The 15,855-nt window shown below is 27.8% G+C and overlaps 1 protein-coding gene across 5 annotated transcripts in view; it reads left to right on the forward strand.

Annotated features, from left to right (window-relative positions):
• Nucleotides 1-11,554, forward strand: part of LOC136981247 (protein kinase C-binding protein NELL1-like) — a 30,330-nt gene extending 18,776 nt beyond the window's left edge. For 4 of the 5 annotated variants that reach the window (XM_067277529.1, XM_067277527.1, XM_067277530.1 and 1 more), the window contains 5 exons: nucleotides 5,590-5,700; nucleotides 5,772-6,022; nucleotides 6,135-6,362; nucleotides 7,608-7,657; nucleotides 9,652-11,554. In XM_067277529.1, the coding sequence (XP_067133630.1) occupies nucleotides 5,590-5,700; nucleotides 5,772-6,022; nucleotides 6,135-6,362; nucleotides 7,608-7,657; nucleotides 9,652-9,958 (947 nt within the window). In that variant the 3' untranslated portion in view covers nucleotides 9,959-11,554. The remainder of the gene's footprint in view (nucleotides 1-5,589; nucleotides 5,701-5,771; nucleotides 6,023-6,134; nucleotides 6,363-7,607; nucleotides 7,658-9,651) is intronic. The other variant, XM_067277528.1, reaches the window with a different exon arrangement.
• Nucleotides 11,555-15,855: the final 4,301 nt, after the last annotated feature.

A 15,855-nucleotide genomic window follows, 5' to 3' on the forward strand; every position in this document is an offset into this window, starting at 1 on the left:
CCATTATCTGTCAACTGTCTACCCAATTCATTACCATTTTATTAAGAACAAGAATTTTTCTGGGGTGGCAAAACTAACTCCCAAACTCTACATCAGACATTTAGAGTAAAACTTGCTTGGTGTTGTATATCTTATGTGCATCATGAAGTATGCTCTACTCAGTGATGTGCATTGTGATAAGGCACTGTCCTCCTGGAATGGAGTGTAATAAATCCACAAAATGTGCTGGAGTTTGTTAAATTTACATTATGACAAATGTTTTTTTTATTCAAATTTCTGTGCAGCATCCTCTGCATGTTGTAATTGCAGATAGCAGCAAAATGGTACATCTCATAACATAATATCCAGTATGTGTCCACTTGAGACTTCAACAAGCCTAACCAATGCTGGAAAGAACTTTTGCCCCTAGATAGATGTTTAATTGACCAGATAGTGCTATAGCCACCATTGCCAAGTTGACAGGAAAAGTAGCATTATTTTGTTTCAAGAATTTAATCTCCCAGATATATACCTTCTGATTACAGTATGTCAAATTGAAAGATTTTGAGCTCATCAATTACTTTAGTAAACAGTTATAACTCCATGCTTAAATTAAAATGTAGAATAATTAAGCTTTTGCTATTTCAAAAGATTTAAGAATTGATGACAGAATGCTTGACAAATTTAAGTCTGACTTTTCAGTAGCTGCGAGTTCTGGGCCATCAAATCATTAACTTTTAACTTTTTGAAAACATTACACCAATAAATTTAAACACATTTTCTGACAATTTTATTGTCAATTATTGGCAGACAAAGCTAAAAAAAGTTACGTTAAGGGTTGTGGATACTTCCCCTAGTTTTTAAATTTTTTGCTGTGTATTATGTTATGGGTTTTTTTTTTCCAAAATATCTAAATTATTCATCCTTAAGTTTTTTGTTTTTAAATGCCTTGCCTTTTAGTATAAACATCTTAGACAAAATGATTGTTTAATATTAAATGGTCTAAATTCAATAATGGTTGTTTTTATTAAAACAACTGATCATTTTAAAACCAAAAATTCTCAAAAAAAGTGTTTAAATATTTGATTGCACAAATTACTGTATTGAGTGCTGTGTTGCCTGACAGATTATTTAGAAAATCTGTTTTCAAAATAATAATGTATTAAGAGATTTTAAAATATGCATACAGCAGTATCAGATTCTACCTTTATAAAGTGAAATCCAAGAATTAGTTTTTAGTTTAGTTTAATAGCTATTAATATATATTTTGAAAATAAGTGGTTTAATGTGTGGGTGGTTTCTTTTCTCTAAGCATTGAAAAATATATATATTTTTCAATGTATCAAATATTAATTGTTTTACAATTTAATAAAGTAAAAATTGCATTACAAATACTAGTTGTATCTTGCTTGCTTGCCATATCCAATCACCTGGAAGGGCCTGAAGCTGCAGTGAAGAATGGTTGTTCCAAATTGTAATTTCCACCAGCCCTTTTTACAAAAAAATTATTTTATTTTATCAACTTCTTAACTCTCGTAGGGTTTTTTAATTATCCTAATTGCTTTTGCTGTGTTTCTCCATTAGAACCATTTTTACATGTGTGTAAAAATAAATTCCCACTTTTATAAATGGAAAATTTGACACTAAACACTAATTTTGCATTTAACATCAAATATTGTCAAGGAAAAGAAAAAATTGAATTTTAAAGTGAAATTAAAGTTTTTAAAATTCTGAAATTTATTATTCTTGGAGCTGTTTTAAAAATAGGCTTTAAGATGATTGAAAATTTATTATGAAGCTATCTTTGCACATTATCAATTTCTACAGAGAGATTTTTAAATATATAGGCTTTGCAAACTTTAATTTAAAAATTTATGATTTTACAATATAATATTCAGTTAGATTGTATTATGCTCAATGTATAAAGTCATCAAACAATGTTGGAATTTCTTAAAATTTAGTATCTGGTTTTTTTTCTCTCTGCTTGAGAGAATATGCAGAGAAGGTTAAGGTATAACCAGTTGATCTTCTGCTGACTGTATGATCTTCTTTCATATCAAGAAAATTTTTCTAAATACTACGAATTTTTTGTGAAACCTTTTTGGCAAATTTTCTGATCACTATTATTGTCATAGAGAATTAAATGGCAAATGTCCAAAATAGTACATTGGAAATTGCCATGCAACATAAGATTTTTCATTTTTCACTGTAATAAAATACAATTAATATTTTATAATGCAGCTATTCTTCAAATAGTATTTGAATTATTAATTGAAAAATTTGTTCTCATGAAATAAGACAGTCAACGTCATCAACTATGAAACTTTTTTTATATTAAATTTGGTTCAGTTTGATTTTATATGTAGTTAATTTGATTCTTATTTGGCTTTTTATTGTAATCAAATTTATACATGTTTGAAATTCAGATAACTTTGGCATGTTTCTTTTAAAGCTTTAAAAAATGAATGGTTAAATGGTGTAATTTTTTAGTTAGGTAGAAAATCTCTTTAGTAAGCATTTTTTGTCAGATACTATTTGTATATCAAATAAAATGTAAACTGCTGCAAATTCTGGAAACAGTTTTTTTAATAGACTTTTTTTAAAATTTTTATCTCAAAATATTAACTCCAATTATATATTTAACTTTAAAACTGATTTTAATACAATTTAGTTTACTTGGATAATTTTACATGTGTGTGCATTTTTAATTTGTAATCATAATGGTAGCATTTTGTTTATGAAAGGAGGATCTAGTAGTTCTGAACATATCTAATTGAATTTATAAGGGTAGAAGTTTTATGAATTTTGTTTAAATAATTTTAGTATACAGGGCCGCCTTCTCGATAAAGGGGCCCTGGTAGATATTTCGGATAAATTCATTTTTAATTTGGTTAAATTAAAACATCTTAAAGAATTTTAGTTGATAAATTGTAGCAAAACTATTCTAATATTTAAAATGCATATTATTTGTAGTCTGAAATAATAGAACTAATTCAATAACTAATAAAGTGTCAAGATTTAATTTTGTTTTTAAGGATATTTATGATAAATTTTATGTAGTCTGTGACTTCTGAAATAGAGCATTTTAAATTTTCATTCATATTCCTACAGAACATTTCCTATTAAATTTTGTGGATATTGTGAATGTGTATAGAGTTGTATAGAAAATTTACTCATTTTAATTATTAAAAGCATACATATTTTTTTTTAATTGAGATCCAAATACTATTGTGAAGTTTTTATGACTTAACAGTATAAAGTTTTGGTCTTATGTTTTAACATTTATTTTAGATAAATTAATGAATCTTCACTTCAACTGTGTATTATTAGTCAACTTGTGTTTTTCTTAAGCATTAAGAAAATCAATTTACTATCAAATGTGTTTCTTTTCTCCAGAAAACTGTTTTTTATTTAAAACATACAAAAACTTACTTTTGGGTGTTTTATGTAAAATACAAAGCTTAGATTCCAAGTAAAAGTTAAAATGCTAATACCAAAAGCTCACTTGTTCATGGTTTGTCTCAGGGCTGTGGAGTTGGTAAAAAAAACACTAGACTCAGACTCCTGATAATTTTAGTAGGTTGACTCCAACTCCCAACTCCAGCAAAATTAAGTACCAAGTCATTTTATGGGAGGCAGAGGCACTCATAGAGGGGTACCCTACTCTAAAAGGAGCCCTGGTCATTTACCCAAATACTTTTATACGTAGGTTGTTTTTTCCAAGCTCCGATGGTCAATTAAAAAACGAAGATAAGTGTAAATAACAACAAATTTATTGCCAAAAGTTAGGTACAGACATTGAGAAATTTATGTCAAAAAGTAACCATCTTCACAGTGATTATCTGTGCGCGAGCTTTTCCATCCTTGTCATAGAATGTTACCACTAATGACTCAAGATGGGCCCTAATGTTTTTCTGAAGATTGTGATTAGTCTTGAACCCTGCCCTTCTAGCCACTTTTCCTGTTCAGGAAACAGGTGGAAGTGCTAAATCAGGGCTATACACTGGGTGTTTAAAGGTGGTGAAGAGTACCACCTTTCAGACTTCCACCCAGCTTAAAACTTTAATTTGTGAAGACTGCCATCTCTTTCTTGAACTGAAAACAGCTAGCAAGGCAGACGTTTGAGACTGCCTTACTAGCTGAATGAACTAATGATCTTCAAAACAACGCTGTTAAGGCCATCTCAATTCACTGGCGGCAACATTCTATGAAGAGGGGATTGCAAAGCTTGTCCACAGATATGACAAATACCTCAATCTTCAGTGATTATGTCAAAATAACCATGTTTGTACCTAACTTTTGGGAATAAATTTATTATTTACACTTGTCTTTGTTTTATGGACCATCTGAGCTTGAAAAAACTGCCCTCGTAGTTAGTATTTTTAATATTTAACTTGCATAATTTTTTTTATGCAAATATATTAAATTTTTAACAAATGTTTAATAAGAGGTAGCATTTTATCACATCCTTACTCATCTATATATATTTGACAGCATTTGCACTTCAATTTTACCCTTCCAGAAAAGTTAGTCCAAATAAAGTGTGTGATCTAGCTACTTCAGCCCCTTGTTCAGAAAAGAAAAATACAAACTCTGATCAATTAGTCTGGCTCATTCAGAAAAATAGAGTACTTATTTAGAGCAGGGATAATAAAGGAAGGATTCAAAAATATTTAAATTCAATCGGGTCAAAATAATTTAACTACTAAACACACACTACAAAGAACACTACATATTTAATAAATTAAATTGATGCATTTTGTATTTAAAATAAATGAATTATAACAAAATATAAAAATATTTTTTAAAATTAATAAATATATAATAAATTTTCTTTCATTTAAACAAAAAAAGTAAATTTTAAAATGGAGTCTGAGTTGACACATTTTTTTTCAACTCCTCTGGCCAGAAATTCCCCCCGACTCCGACTCAGACTCCACAGCCCTGGTTTGTCTTTACATTTTTTTTTTAATGTCAATATGTACATTATGATCTATTTCAAGAAACTTTGTGATTTTTGCTTTCCAAAGATGATCATATTAAATTTAGAATCTTACAGTAATCTCAAATTTCTTTCAAATATATTGTACTTGAAGAATTTAGAAAAAGAAGTTTCTTAATAAAACTGATCATTTAGCTTTAATACAAAATTCTGTTAAAAATTTTATTAATTTAGAACAAATTTTGTTCTTCCAGAATTTTTCATTTTCCATTTTCTGAGCCATTTTTTGTATTAGAGTTGTAAGATTTAGAATCTTCTTTCAATATTTTTAAAAATAATTCTCCATAATTTTGAAACTAATGAATCCTAGATCTGTAGGATATCCTACAACTTTGTTGTGAAACAATCACATTTTACAATTATTTATATTAAACTTTAAAAATCTACAGAATGCATCAAAAAAAACTACATTAAAATTTTTTTCAAATTGCCAGTTTTTTCTGCCAGTAAATGTTCTGCTTTCTTTTAAACAATTTGCATATGAAACTACTAAATATTTGAAAATTTATCTAATTGTAAAAATAGAAATATGCTAATGATAATTTTCATGTGTAATAGATAAATTTCATATAAAAATTTTCTATAAACTTTGCTTTTACTTTTTTTAGATATTAATGAATGTGAATTAGGTATTCACACTTGTCATCCATCTGCAACTTGTGTTAATGAAGAAGGCAGCTTTAGTTGTAAATGCCAAAATACAACAACTTGTTCTCTTAGTAGGTTTTTACTATTGACATTTAAGATTTTAGTTTAAAGCATAGTATATAAAATTTACTTTATATTACAGATTGCCTGTATTATGAAGAAGAAAAATATAATGGAGAGAAATGGATATCACCAACAAATCTTTGCCATCATTGTAACTGTGTCAATGGTGTTGTGCATTGTGAACGATCTTGTGACTGTAGCAGTGGCAATGTGGATACTTCTTGCTGTCCACATTGTTATAAAAATAGGACTTGTAAACATCAAGAATCTTCAAAAATATTACAGAATGGAGAAAAATGGATTTATCAGTGCCAAACATGTGAATGTCTGGTAATTTTAACTGTGAAATTTTTTTAAACTTTTAGATCTGACATGTTGCTTTAGAATTATAATTTAAATTTTTTTTATTACTACTAATTTTTTAAATTTTCCATTTCAATAGAATGGTGAGATTGATTGCTGGGAAATGGAATGCCCTCCTGTTTCTTGTAATGAACCTACATACCGCCCAGGTGATTGTTGTATTCATTGTGAAGAACAGACCTGCTCACAAATAGTTTATGGTAATAATCTGTCACTGAGTATTGGTTGTATGTATCATGATCATACTTACAGTTCAGGAGAAGTGGTACCAGCTACTCATGATCAGTGTGCTTCCTGCAAATGTCAAGTAAGATATTGAAAAAATGTTCATTCAATAATAGAAATTACAATTTAAAAAATGATTAACAAGCAAGTTAATCATTTTAAATATAAAAACCTGTACACATTATTTATGTAGTCTAAATTGAAAGTGATTTTTAAGTATTAAGAACTGGATCTTTTTAGTACAATGTTTCTTAAATGTAAAGAAATTTTTTTTTTTGCATTAAGTTCATAACACAAAAAGATAGATAAAATATCTTTTTAATAAATAACACCACCAAAAATTTATTCTACTAAACTGGAAGTGTTTGGAAAAAATATACAGTAGCACTTCATATTCAAAGATTTTAAGTCTTCTACCAAAAAAAATAGTAATTCATTTATATTAATGAATTACTATTTTTTTTTACAAGATTTGAAATGAATAATATAAAGAAAATTACAAATATAAATTTATTAAAGTGGACAGTCAATATAATTCTAGTTTTCTAAAGGAATCATTTGCATTAAAAGTGCCTACTCTTTAAAGAAGTGAGTCAAATACATTTTACAAATAACAATTCAGTTTGGAACTGAATAGTGACTTCTGTTTTACTTGTAGTAGTAATTGAGTCTTAAAAACTTAAGTCTTGATTAAAACAAGTATAAATAATTGAAATACACTTCTGGATTTACTTGAAAAATTCTAGACAAATTATTATGTTCACTAGTAATAAGTTTAAAGAATGCATTGAGAAAAGAAAAAATAAATGTGTACAGGTTAGAAATAACTTCCCCTTTAGTCAATTTCTAACAAATTTGCACCAAAATTTTTAAAATTTTTGTAATTGTTTTTAAACTTGTCATTTTTGTTCTGATTAAAAATTTTTTCAAATCCTCCAGGTGATTTGTTAATTACTTAGGAAGGATGGTTAATTTTGAATGAAATGAACATTGAAATGTGAAATGTGCATTCAAATCTACTCCATGATGTGCTGTGCAGCAATGCAGCCTTTGCTTGTTTTGGTGCAAGTTTGGTTTGGTACTAACAATGTGGAATGAAAGTGAAAGTCTGTTGGTAATTCTTCTTCTGTTCAACTAACAAAATAACCATATTACTAATAAGAGAAGTATTTTTAATTTAAAAAATTTTTATTAATGATGAAGTAAGTCTAATTGACTAATAATCAGAAGAAGAACCACCTTTTTTTTGTTTTCCACATTAATATTAATATTGGTTAACTTTTAACTATCCTGTTGTTGTTCTGTCTACATAATACTCCTCTTACAGGTTCCACACTGTGAACACTCGGTGAGCAATACGGGTTATAGTTCCCATCGGTAAAGCCATTTTGTTGAATTTAACACATCTGCATAGCCGCACACACTTCTACTGCTATTGCATCATTTTCTTATGCATGGATTTTTAATCTTTTTTTCCCCTTATTGCTTAAATTAAGTAACAAACTAAAATTCTTGTTTTTAATTCACTTTTTAAAATTTTACTATGATTTTTCACTTAATTTGTATTTTCTTTGTGCAATTCTTGCATAGCTTAATTAAAATAATTTATTAAGTAAAGCAATTGTAAACATTTCATTATGTTTTGACTGTTAGGATACTGCTAATTTGTACTGCGATGTTTTGTTATACAGGATAAAATTTCCGTTTATTCAAATTAAAGTTTTGCTTTTAATTAGTATTATTTTTAATGAGAGTTTTTAATAAAATGGCATTAATTTCATTCATAAATTTTAGCTGTAATGTGTTAAATCTAGATAAACTGCCATTTCTAAATTAACCTTTATATACTATACTGTTTTTTATGCATTATACCGTTATGCTTCAAAACTAATAACTGAGGATTATTTATTATTGGAAGTTATAAATGGTAAAACTTAATTTAAATGTGTAAATTTCTCAAATTATAAACTGACTTTAATACCTTTGGAAAAAAATACATCTAAATTTTTAAGTTATTCATTTGAAATATGAATTGGTTGCTTCCCTGATTTGCTGTAAAACAGTTTGTCTAAGAAAACTTCAATTTTTCTTAACCTGCAAACAAGAAAAAAGTCAACTAAGAGTTTAACCTTCAGAGTATTTTATTATGATCTTGTTAGATTGCTTTAGACTGAACTGACTGTTTAAGAAGTTGAGAGTTTGATATGTACAAATTCAGGTGTTTTAAAAACATTTATATAAAAATGTAGATTTACATAAAAGGAAGCAGTTTTAGTTATTGATAGTTTTTAACCATACTTGAGCCAACATTTTTTGTAACCATAATTAATCTTTAATTATTTAAAAATTTTAATATAATAAACTTTAAAAAAAAACAAAACATTGATTTTCATTATTTGAAATCCTAATGCAAAATGGATGCAGTATAATGTAAAATATCTAATTCTAAAATGAATTCATCTCAAAGTAAAAAAATGCATATACTTAAAATGGACATAAGTACAGAAACACCATAAAAGTATTTTCTGTAGTAAATCCCTGTTTTTAAGAGGGTTAAATGTAATTTTAATTCAGAGATGGACTAAAACCTTTTTACAGTGTTGTATACGATAGAGAATCTGTCTGTTACGCACTACAGTGTTATTAGAAGTCATTTATTGTGTAATTTTAATTATTTTTCAAGTAAATGTACTTTGTTTTTATACAGAAATTGTCTACACACACTATAAACTTGAAAGTATACTATTTTAAATCTTTTTAAACATTCTGACTGTAAATTAAAGCATATCTGTTTACACTCTAATGAGCTGCTTTTATGCATTTAATAAAATAATTTAAGGTTTATTATCTAATGATTAATATATTCAAGTTACCATAGTTTAGACTGATACACTAACACTAGAAATCAGGGAAGTGATCAAGATTCAGATAAGATTTATTGAAATATTTCAAAATTTCTAAAGTATCTCTAATATTTTAGATTCTGTCTGATAACTAAATCATTAAGATTTATCTGTTAGATGTGATGGTCTGTTCTTGATTTCATAATGGTTTATTTTCAAATTTTGATATTGCCTCTAGACACATGAAAATGTTATCCTCATTGGTTGCCTTTTAAAATATTTTAAGAAAGTTTTAAAGTTAGCTCCTGGAAATTAATTTGTCATACATATTGAAATGTTTATATTTAATTCAAATTAAATACAGTGACACTGGATTATTTTCTATTTCAAAAATTTGTTTTGATTTTCCAAAATTTAATCATACCATAAACTATATTGATATTTTGTCACTGTCTTTAATTTTTAAAAAGCCTTTTTATGTATACTTAGAGCAATTTTTGAACAAAAATACAAATTTTTATTTTCTAGAATGGACAGCTCTGCTGCTCATATAACTCCAATTGTTTGGTTAATAGTGATGGCTCTGCTACTAGTATGTCCTTGCAACGTGATGTTTGGAAAAGGAATTTTAACACCAACAGACTTGCTACCTCTCAAGATCGTGCCAACACTGAAGGCCTGTTGGATTTTTCTTTTGATGCTTCGTCCCATACAGAGGATGACAGGTTATCAAAGTCACTACTTTCTGTGTCAAAGGACTTCACAATTCCTAGTATTGCCAAAAAGGAATCCAACAGCAAAAAGTTCAATTCAGGCTCTCAAAATTCCTATCTAATCAAGCGGTCCAGAAAATTTCTGGTTGATACACACAATCAGCTATAGTTTGGAGTGCCTGTTATACCTACTGCCAGTTAACATACCAATGAAATTCCAAATAAAAAGGAATCATTTCCTTTTGTTCCTGAAATGAGAAGAAAGGGACAGTTCATTGTTAGATGGACTTGAGTTAACAGCTGTGAAGATGTTTCCCAGAAGTGAAATGAAATATTGCTTGGATTATGAGGGATCTAGTAATATAGTTAACTCAGTTTGACAATTTCCTAAAATGTACAAAACCTGCTTGTTGTGCCATTTGAAATTGACTCTTCGGTTGTAAACAAGATCCTGCTCATATTTATTTAAATTTTTGAATTTTTGCATCTCACAAATTTTTGATACAACTGCAAGTATATTTGTTTCACTGACTTTATATAGACTGTGCACATATGCAAAATACTTTTAAATATACTGTAATTTGTATATATAATCTGTTAAATGCTAGCCCGAAGCTATCGTGTACTTAATTTATTTGAGATGTGTAATATATTGTCGAGTGACGGGTTCTGGCTGAACTAGCAGAATTGTGATGTTTCATCGGTTGAGTGTGCCATGCCTGAAACAAGACAGCTGTCATTCAAGAGCTGGACTCTTGGACAAATTTTCAAATTTTTGCCTTTTAGCATACTTCTGTTTCTTGCCATGATCTCTACAGTAGAGTTCTGAGCACCTATTGTTTTTCATCTATAATAATAGTTACAGGGAATTGTCATGTTGTAATTTGTATGCAAAAAAGCCACATTTAAGTGTCCAGTACCACACGGCTTCAGGTCACAGTATTTTGGTGCCAGAAATTATTTTCGAACTCTACACCAATGCAGTCACCCGTAGGAACAAGAAGCCTAGAACAAAATTGCCTTTTTTTAAAGTCCGAATTCGGAATGTTTTGGTTCCTACTAGCAACACGAGTCAATCTCCAGGAAGCATCTGGCAAGCGGGTAACGTGTGCCAGAGACGTCCCTGGCAGCTGGGGACATCAGGCCTATGCAATACGTCTTCCTTTTTGAGAGGTTAACTCTCTCCATGACAACTAGTTCTTAAACTAACCATTTAGAAATTTAGTGTTTTTTCGCTTTGTGTTTTTCAGATGAAGGCACTAAACTCCGCTCGCTTCCGTAATTCCAATACTTGTATAGCAGTCAAACATAAGATTCAAAATATTGCCATAGATGTTTTTCAAATCGAACCACGGGTCATCTAGTCAAATCAAAAAACTAAGGATTTGGCCCACCGCCGCCTCTCTCTGCCTCCACACACACAGGTGGTTGCAAACATACCAGTCTATCATAGATAAGCTTCTTGTGATCCGTAAGGTGGAACTCTACTACAAAAACAGTACTTCTACTGAGGAGCGTGCCTCCTCCTAGCAATTTTTTTGCTTTGTTTGTTGTAATATCAGTTAGGCATGCACTCATTATTGTATAACTGTTAGGGTCGTGGAATGATTCTTAAATTGGAAAATTGTAAGATAATGTAAATAATTATACGTTCCCCTATGATTAATAAAGTGAACAAAGAGAATTTGTAATATATGAATTTTAAATATGACATGTAACATTTTGCAGTTACTTCAATTTTTACATACATACATACATACATACATACATACATACATACATACAAACCACTAATGATGATTCAGTTGAAATGAAAATACTGGCCATTTTGGCCATTTTTTTAGAATTAATGGCCATAATTTGGCCATTTTAAGAAAATGTATATATTTTATGTTTATATTAATGTAATCTCTATTAAAATTCTAAAATGACAGTGTCAAATGGACATAAATGTGTGAAAATCAAATTGACAAGCCAGATAACTTTGCTTTATAAATACAATTTAAATGAAATAGCATCAATGAATCATTTGACTAAATGTACAGTACTATACTAGAGTACTAAAATTTATTTCAGAGCATTACAGTTTGAAATTATAAACCTAAATTTGATTTATTTAAAAAATTTTACAATTAAACATTTAATTTGATAAAGTAATTAGTGATATTTGTACAGTACATAATGGATTTGACTGTATTATGGGATGCCAAGATAGAGATTGGACTTCATAATTTGTTCTGTTAGGTAATTTATGGATACTGGATATAATTATTGGAAACAAAAATTACAGAACAAATCTAATGATTAGAAGAAAAACATCTACAAACTTATTTCATACTTCAAAAACTGCATTTTTGAAGATACTAATATCACACCAATATCTTAAGTGCAGTATAATTTTAATTATACTGTTTTAGGTCACTGTTAATGACCTTCAAGAAAGAAAGAAAAAAATTCTAAATAGAATAAATGTCATCAGTATGGAACTTAATAAAAGTTAATGCATTAACTTCCAAATCGAATTAACAAATTCATACTGACAGTGTTTATTCTATTTAGAATGTTGGTTTTTTTTCTCTTCTTGAAGGTTGTTTAAAAATTAAAATTGTTGGACAAATTTTAAATGTTGCATTATCATAATTTCAATATTCAGTGTTTAAATACCCTCAATATGCCATATTTTATATTTGCTATATTCTGTGGAATTTTGGAGAAATGGAGAATAATGGTAAACAGCAGTGCAATATCTTAGAACTAAGGCAACTTATTTTTGTCGAGTCCAGTAAATTTGAATATACATGAACCTAGGAAGTTTCTAACACCCAAAAATCGTTTTTGGAATGAAATTCAATCTTCAGATTTGTTTTTAGATTCATATTTGCCCTTTCTAAATCAAACAGATCAGCCACTTAATGTTCTTAAATGGAACAAACTTCATGCTTCAAACACAATATTTAATACACAAATTAGTAACTTACATGGTTAAAAAATCTATTTGGAAATTAGTTTTTCCCAAAATGATTAAAAATCTGGTATATGATCCAAGTTCCCACAAATTCCTATTGTTGACCTACTATATAAAGGTAGGTATGTAAAATTGGCAACCTTATTGCTTGATTAGTCATCAAATTACTATAATTAAACCTGTAACTTAGTTTAACAAATAATCCTAATAATTAGATTAGTATTAATCTGATTCACCTTTTTTTTGTATTTAATTTGACATTGTATTTACTTTTAAGAATAAGCTCCAAGTCTCACTTGAGAGAATGGGTTCCAAACTTACCATTTTGGCAAGTTTAGGTAAAAATTAAGACTTCCCAATTAAAATAAATTTTTTCCAAAAATGAAACTTAAAGTAGCTTGCAAAATACTTATCATTTGGAATATAACTTGTACTGTCAATAGTATATTCATATTTTTTTTTAAACAACAAATTTACATAACCAATAATTTCATTGTCAGTATAACTTTTATTTTTATACAACTTATTAAATGCTGTATATTTTCATTCTTAAATTTGTTTGTAGATAGATCCATTTCAAGCTATTTAATATATGAAATTCCATATAAAAAAAATATATACCTTGAAGTTCAAATTTCTGGAGGTTCATATTCAACCTTTGCTGAATTAACACAAACTATCTGTGCTAGCATTTTATTAGATACAAAAAATTGAATATAATAAGGTGTTCATCTATTTAATCTCATCTATTGCAGAATTTTTTGTAGCTAACCAAATAACCAGTATTTTATCATTTCATCCTTTTCAGTTTATATTGTTTCACAGAGTGCTTTGTCAATAATGCCATTTGTTAATGGATAACATTAGTTTCTTTAACATACTGACTCAAATTGTTTAACAAAACGAAGATGAGGATAAATTGTTTTGGTTAAGCAAAGTTAGTTTTCATGCATCAATGAATAAAAACTAAAATGTGTCGACACTGTGAAGGCTTGTTTGTTTTTTGTTTTATGGACAAAAGTATTTACTTTATAATTATGCTCTATAGATTAGAATAAATCTATTCATTGATTTTAAATGATTTATAGCTGTGTTTAACACCTTTTTAAAAGTAGTATTAAAATTCCAGGTTATATATCTAACAAATGTTTTTAAGCTAATAAATATTTCAGTAGAAACTCAAATCTATATTATAGAAGTGCAATTGTAATTAAGATGGCAGTCAGTCTAGACCAGTTTAAATATGTTGCATAAGTATATAAACAAGTTAAAGTAATTGATATTTCAATACAAGTTTAAATTTTGTTTATTCAGCTTAACTTACTAAGCTAATTTATATATAAAATGAAGATAATCCTGTATTATCTAATAATAATTTTCAATTGAACTTTAAGATTGTTTGCAAATCACTGCTATATTATGAAATTTTCAATCAGATTTAAAATATTAAAATAAAAAAGTGAAATATTCTGCTTCATAGCAAAACAATTACCTAAATACAATAATTTACAAAACATTATATATTAAAGCTTTCAATTCAATATTACATAAAAATGATAACAGAAAAATTAAACACATTTCTACAATCTATCACAATGTATTTGACACTATCAATAACTCAAATTTATGACATCAGTTTTATATCCAGCTTTAATGAAATCAACATGTCTGCTTAAAGAACTACATTTTTCTATTTTACTAATCAATGGTAAACTTTATATGCCTTTGCAGTTATTTATATACTACAAAAATATAATAGAAACTGCATTGTTGAATTGAAAAAAATTAAGTGATGACATTAGAACATATTTAATCTACCATCAAATATATATTGTATTTGGATTTATTTCCATTAAATGCTAAGTTCTGTAGCATTTTCATTGATAAGTATTGATAAACGAACAAATCTCAGGCAGCAAAATGGACTTTCTCACATGTATTATTAAAACAATGTTCATCTTCCCAGAAAAACCTCTAATATTTCATCCCTTTTGGCTTTTCTATGTAGCATTACATTGAACAGTGTATTGTAACTAGAATTAAAATCTCAAAACTGATAATTCAAATTATTTATAAATATAAGATTTATAGAATGGCTGAAAGATTCAAATGAAAAAAATCCAGGATCAACAGTATATTTGTTGCAGGAAAAGCTGAAGAAAAATTTTTAGTCCAGTCTTGATTATTTAAAGAACAAAATGAAAATTTTTGTTTGATTTTTATATTTTAATAAACTGAGAAATTTAACATCGCATATTTTGGTATTTTGAACTCCAGACTTTAAATCATTTCTAAAACTTGAAATAACATATATTAGAACTCAAGAAGAAAAATTTAAATGAAAAATAATCAGGTTACAAATTAAGTTCAAATGTTAATTAAAATTCATTGAATAGAAGAAAAAATGTAAAATGTTATGCTATAAATTTATATTCTTATTTACTTCAAATTTTTAATAAGTCATTTATATATATTTTTTAATTAATTGAGAAGTTTGCTTGTTTTTATTGAAAAGGTTTGTTTATTGTGATATCATCATAATGCCAGACTGCAATTTTTAATCATATTTTAAATTAAAAATATATGCTTCACCTCAAATTAGTATCTTGTCCGTGTACGTCATACTTTTCCTGCTAGATGACCCACACAAATCCATTGCTATCAATAACTTCATTCAGGGGAAAAATTTTGAATTAAAATAACATGAAGTTCATATATAGTTAATTGGGGCCTCCTGCCCCTAAGCTTTCCATATCCACTTTCATCTAACTCTGTTCTTGAGATTAAGGAAAGCAGACAGTGGGAATTTACAGGTCTAAAATTTTTTCAAATTGAGGCCCAAAAGTATAAAATGAAAAATGGTCAAATTTTTCATTTTAAATACTATGTTAATTATTATTTGGTTAAAGCAGAGGTAAAATAAAAATGATCAATTATTTCTTTGCTGTAAAATTGAGAATACTTATGTTTGATTTTGCAAGCATTTTTATCTGGATGTTAGCTTTTCATTACACATTGTTATGTTCTAATTTCAAATTCTCCTTGATAAAGCGT

The sequence above is a fragment of the Centruroides vittatus genome, unplaced genomic scaffold (genome assembly GCF_030686945.1).
Source record: "Centruroides vittatus isolate TY-2023 unplaced genomic scaffold, ASM3068694v2 contig_749, whole genome shotgun sequence".
NCBI classification, from domain to species: Eukaryota; Metazoa; Arthropoda; class Arachnida; order Scorpiones; family Buthidae; genus Centruroides; species Centruroides vittatus.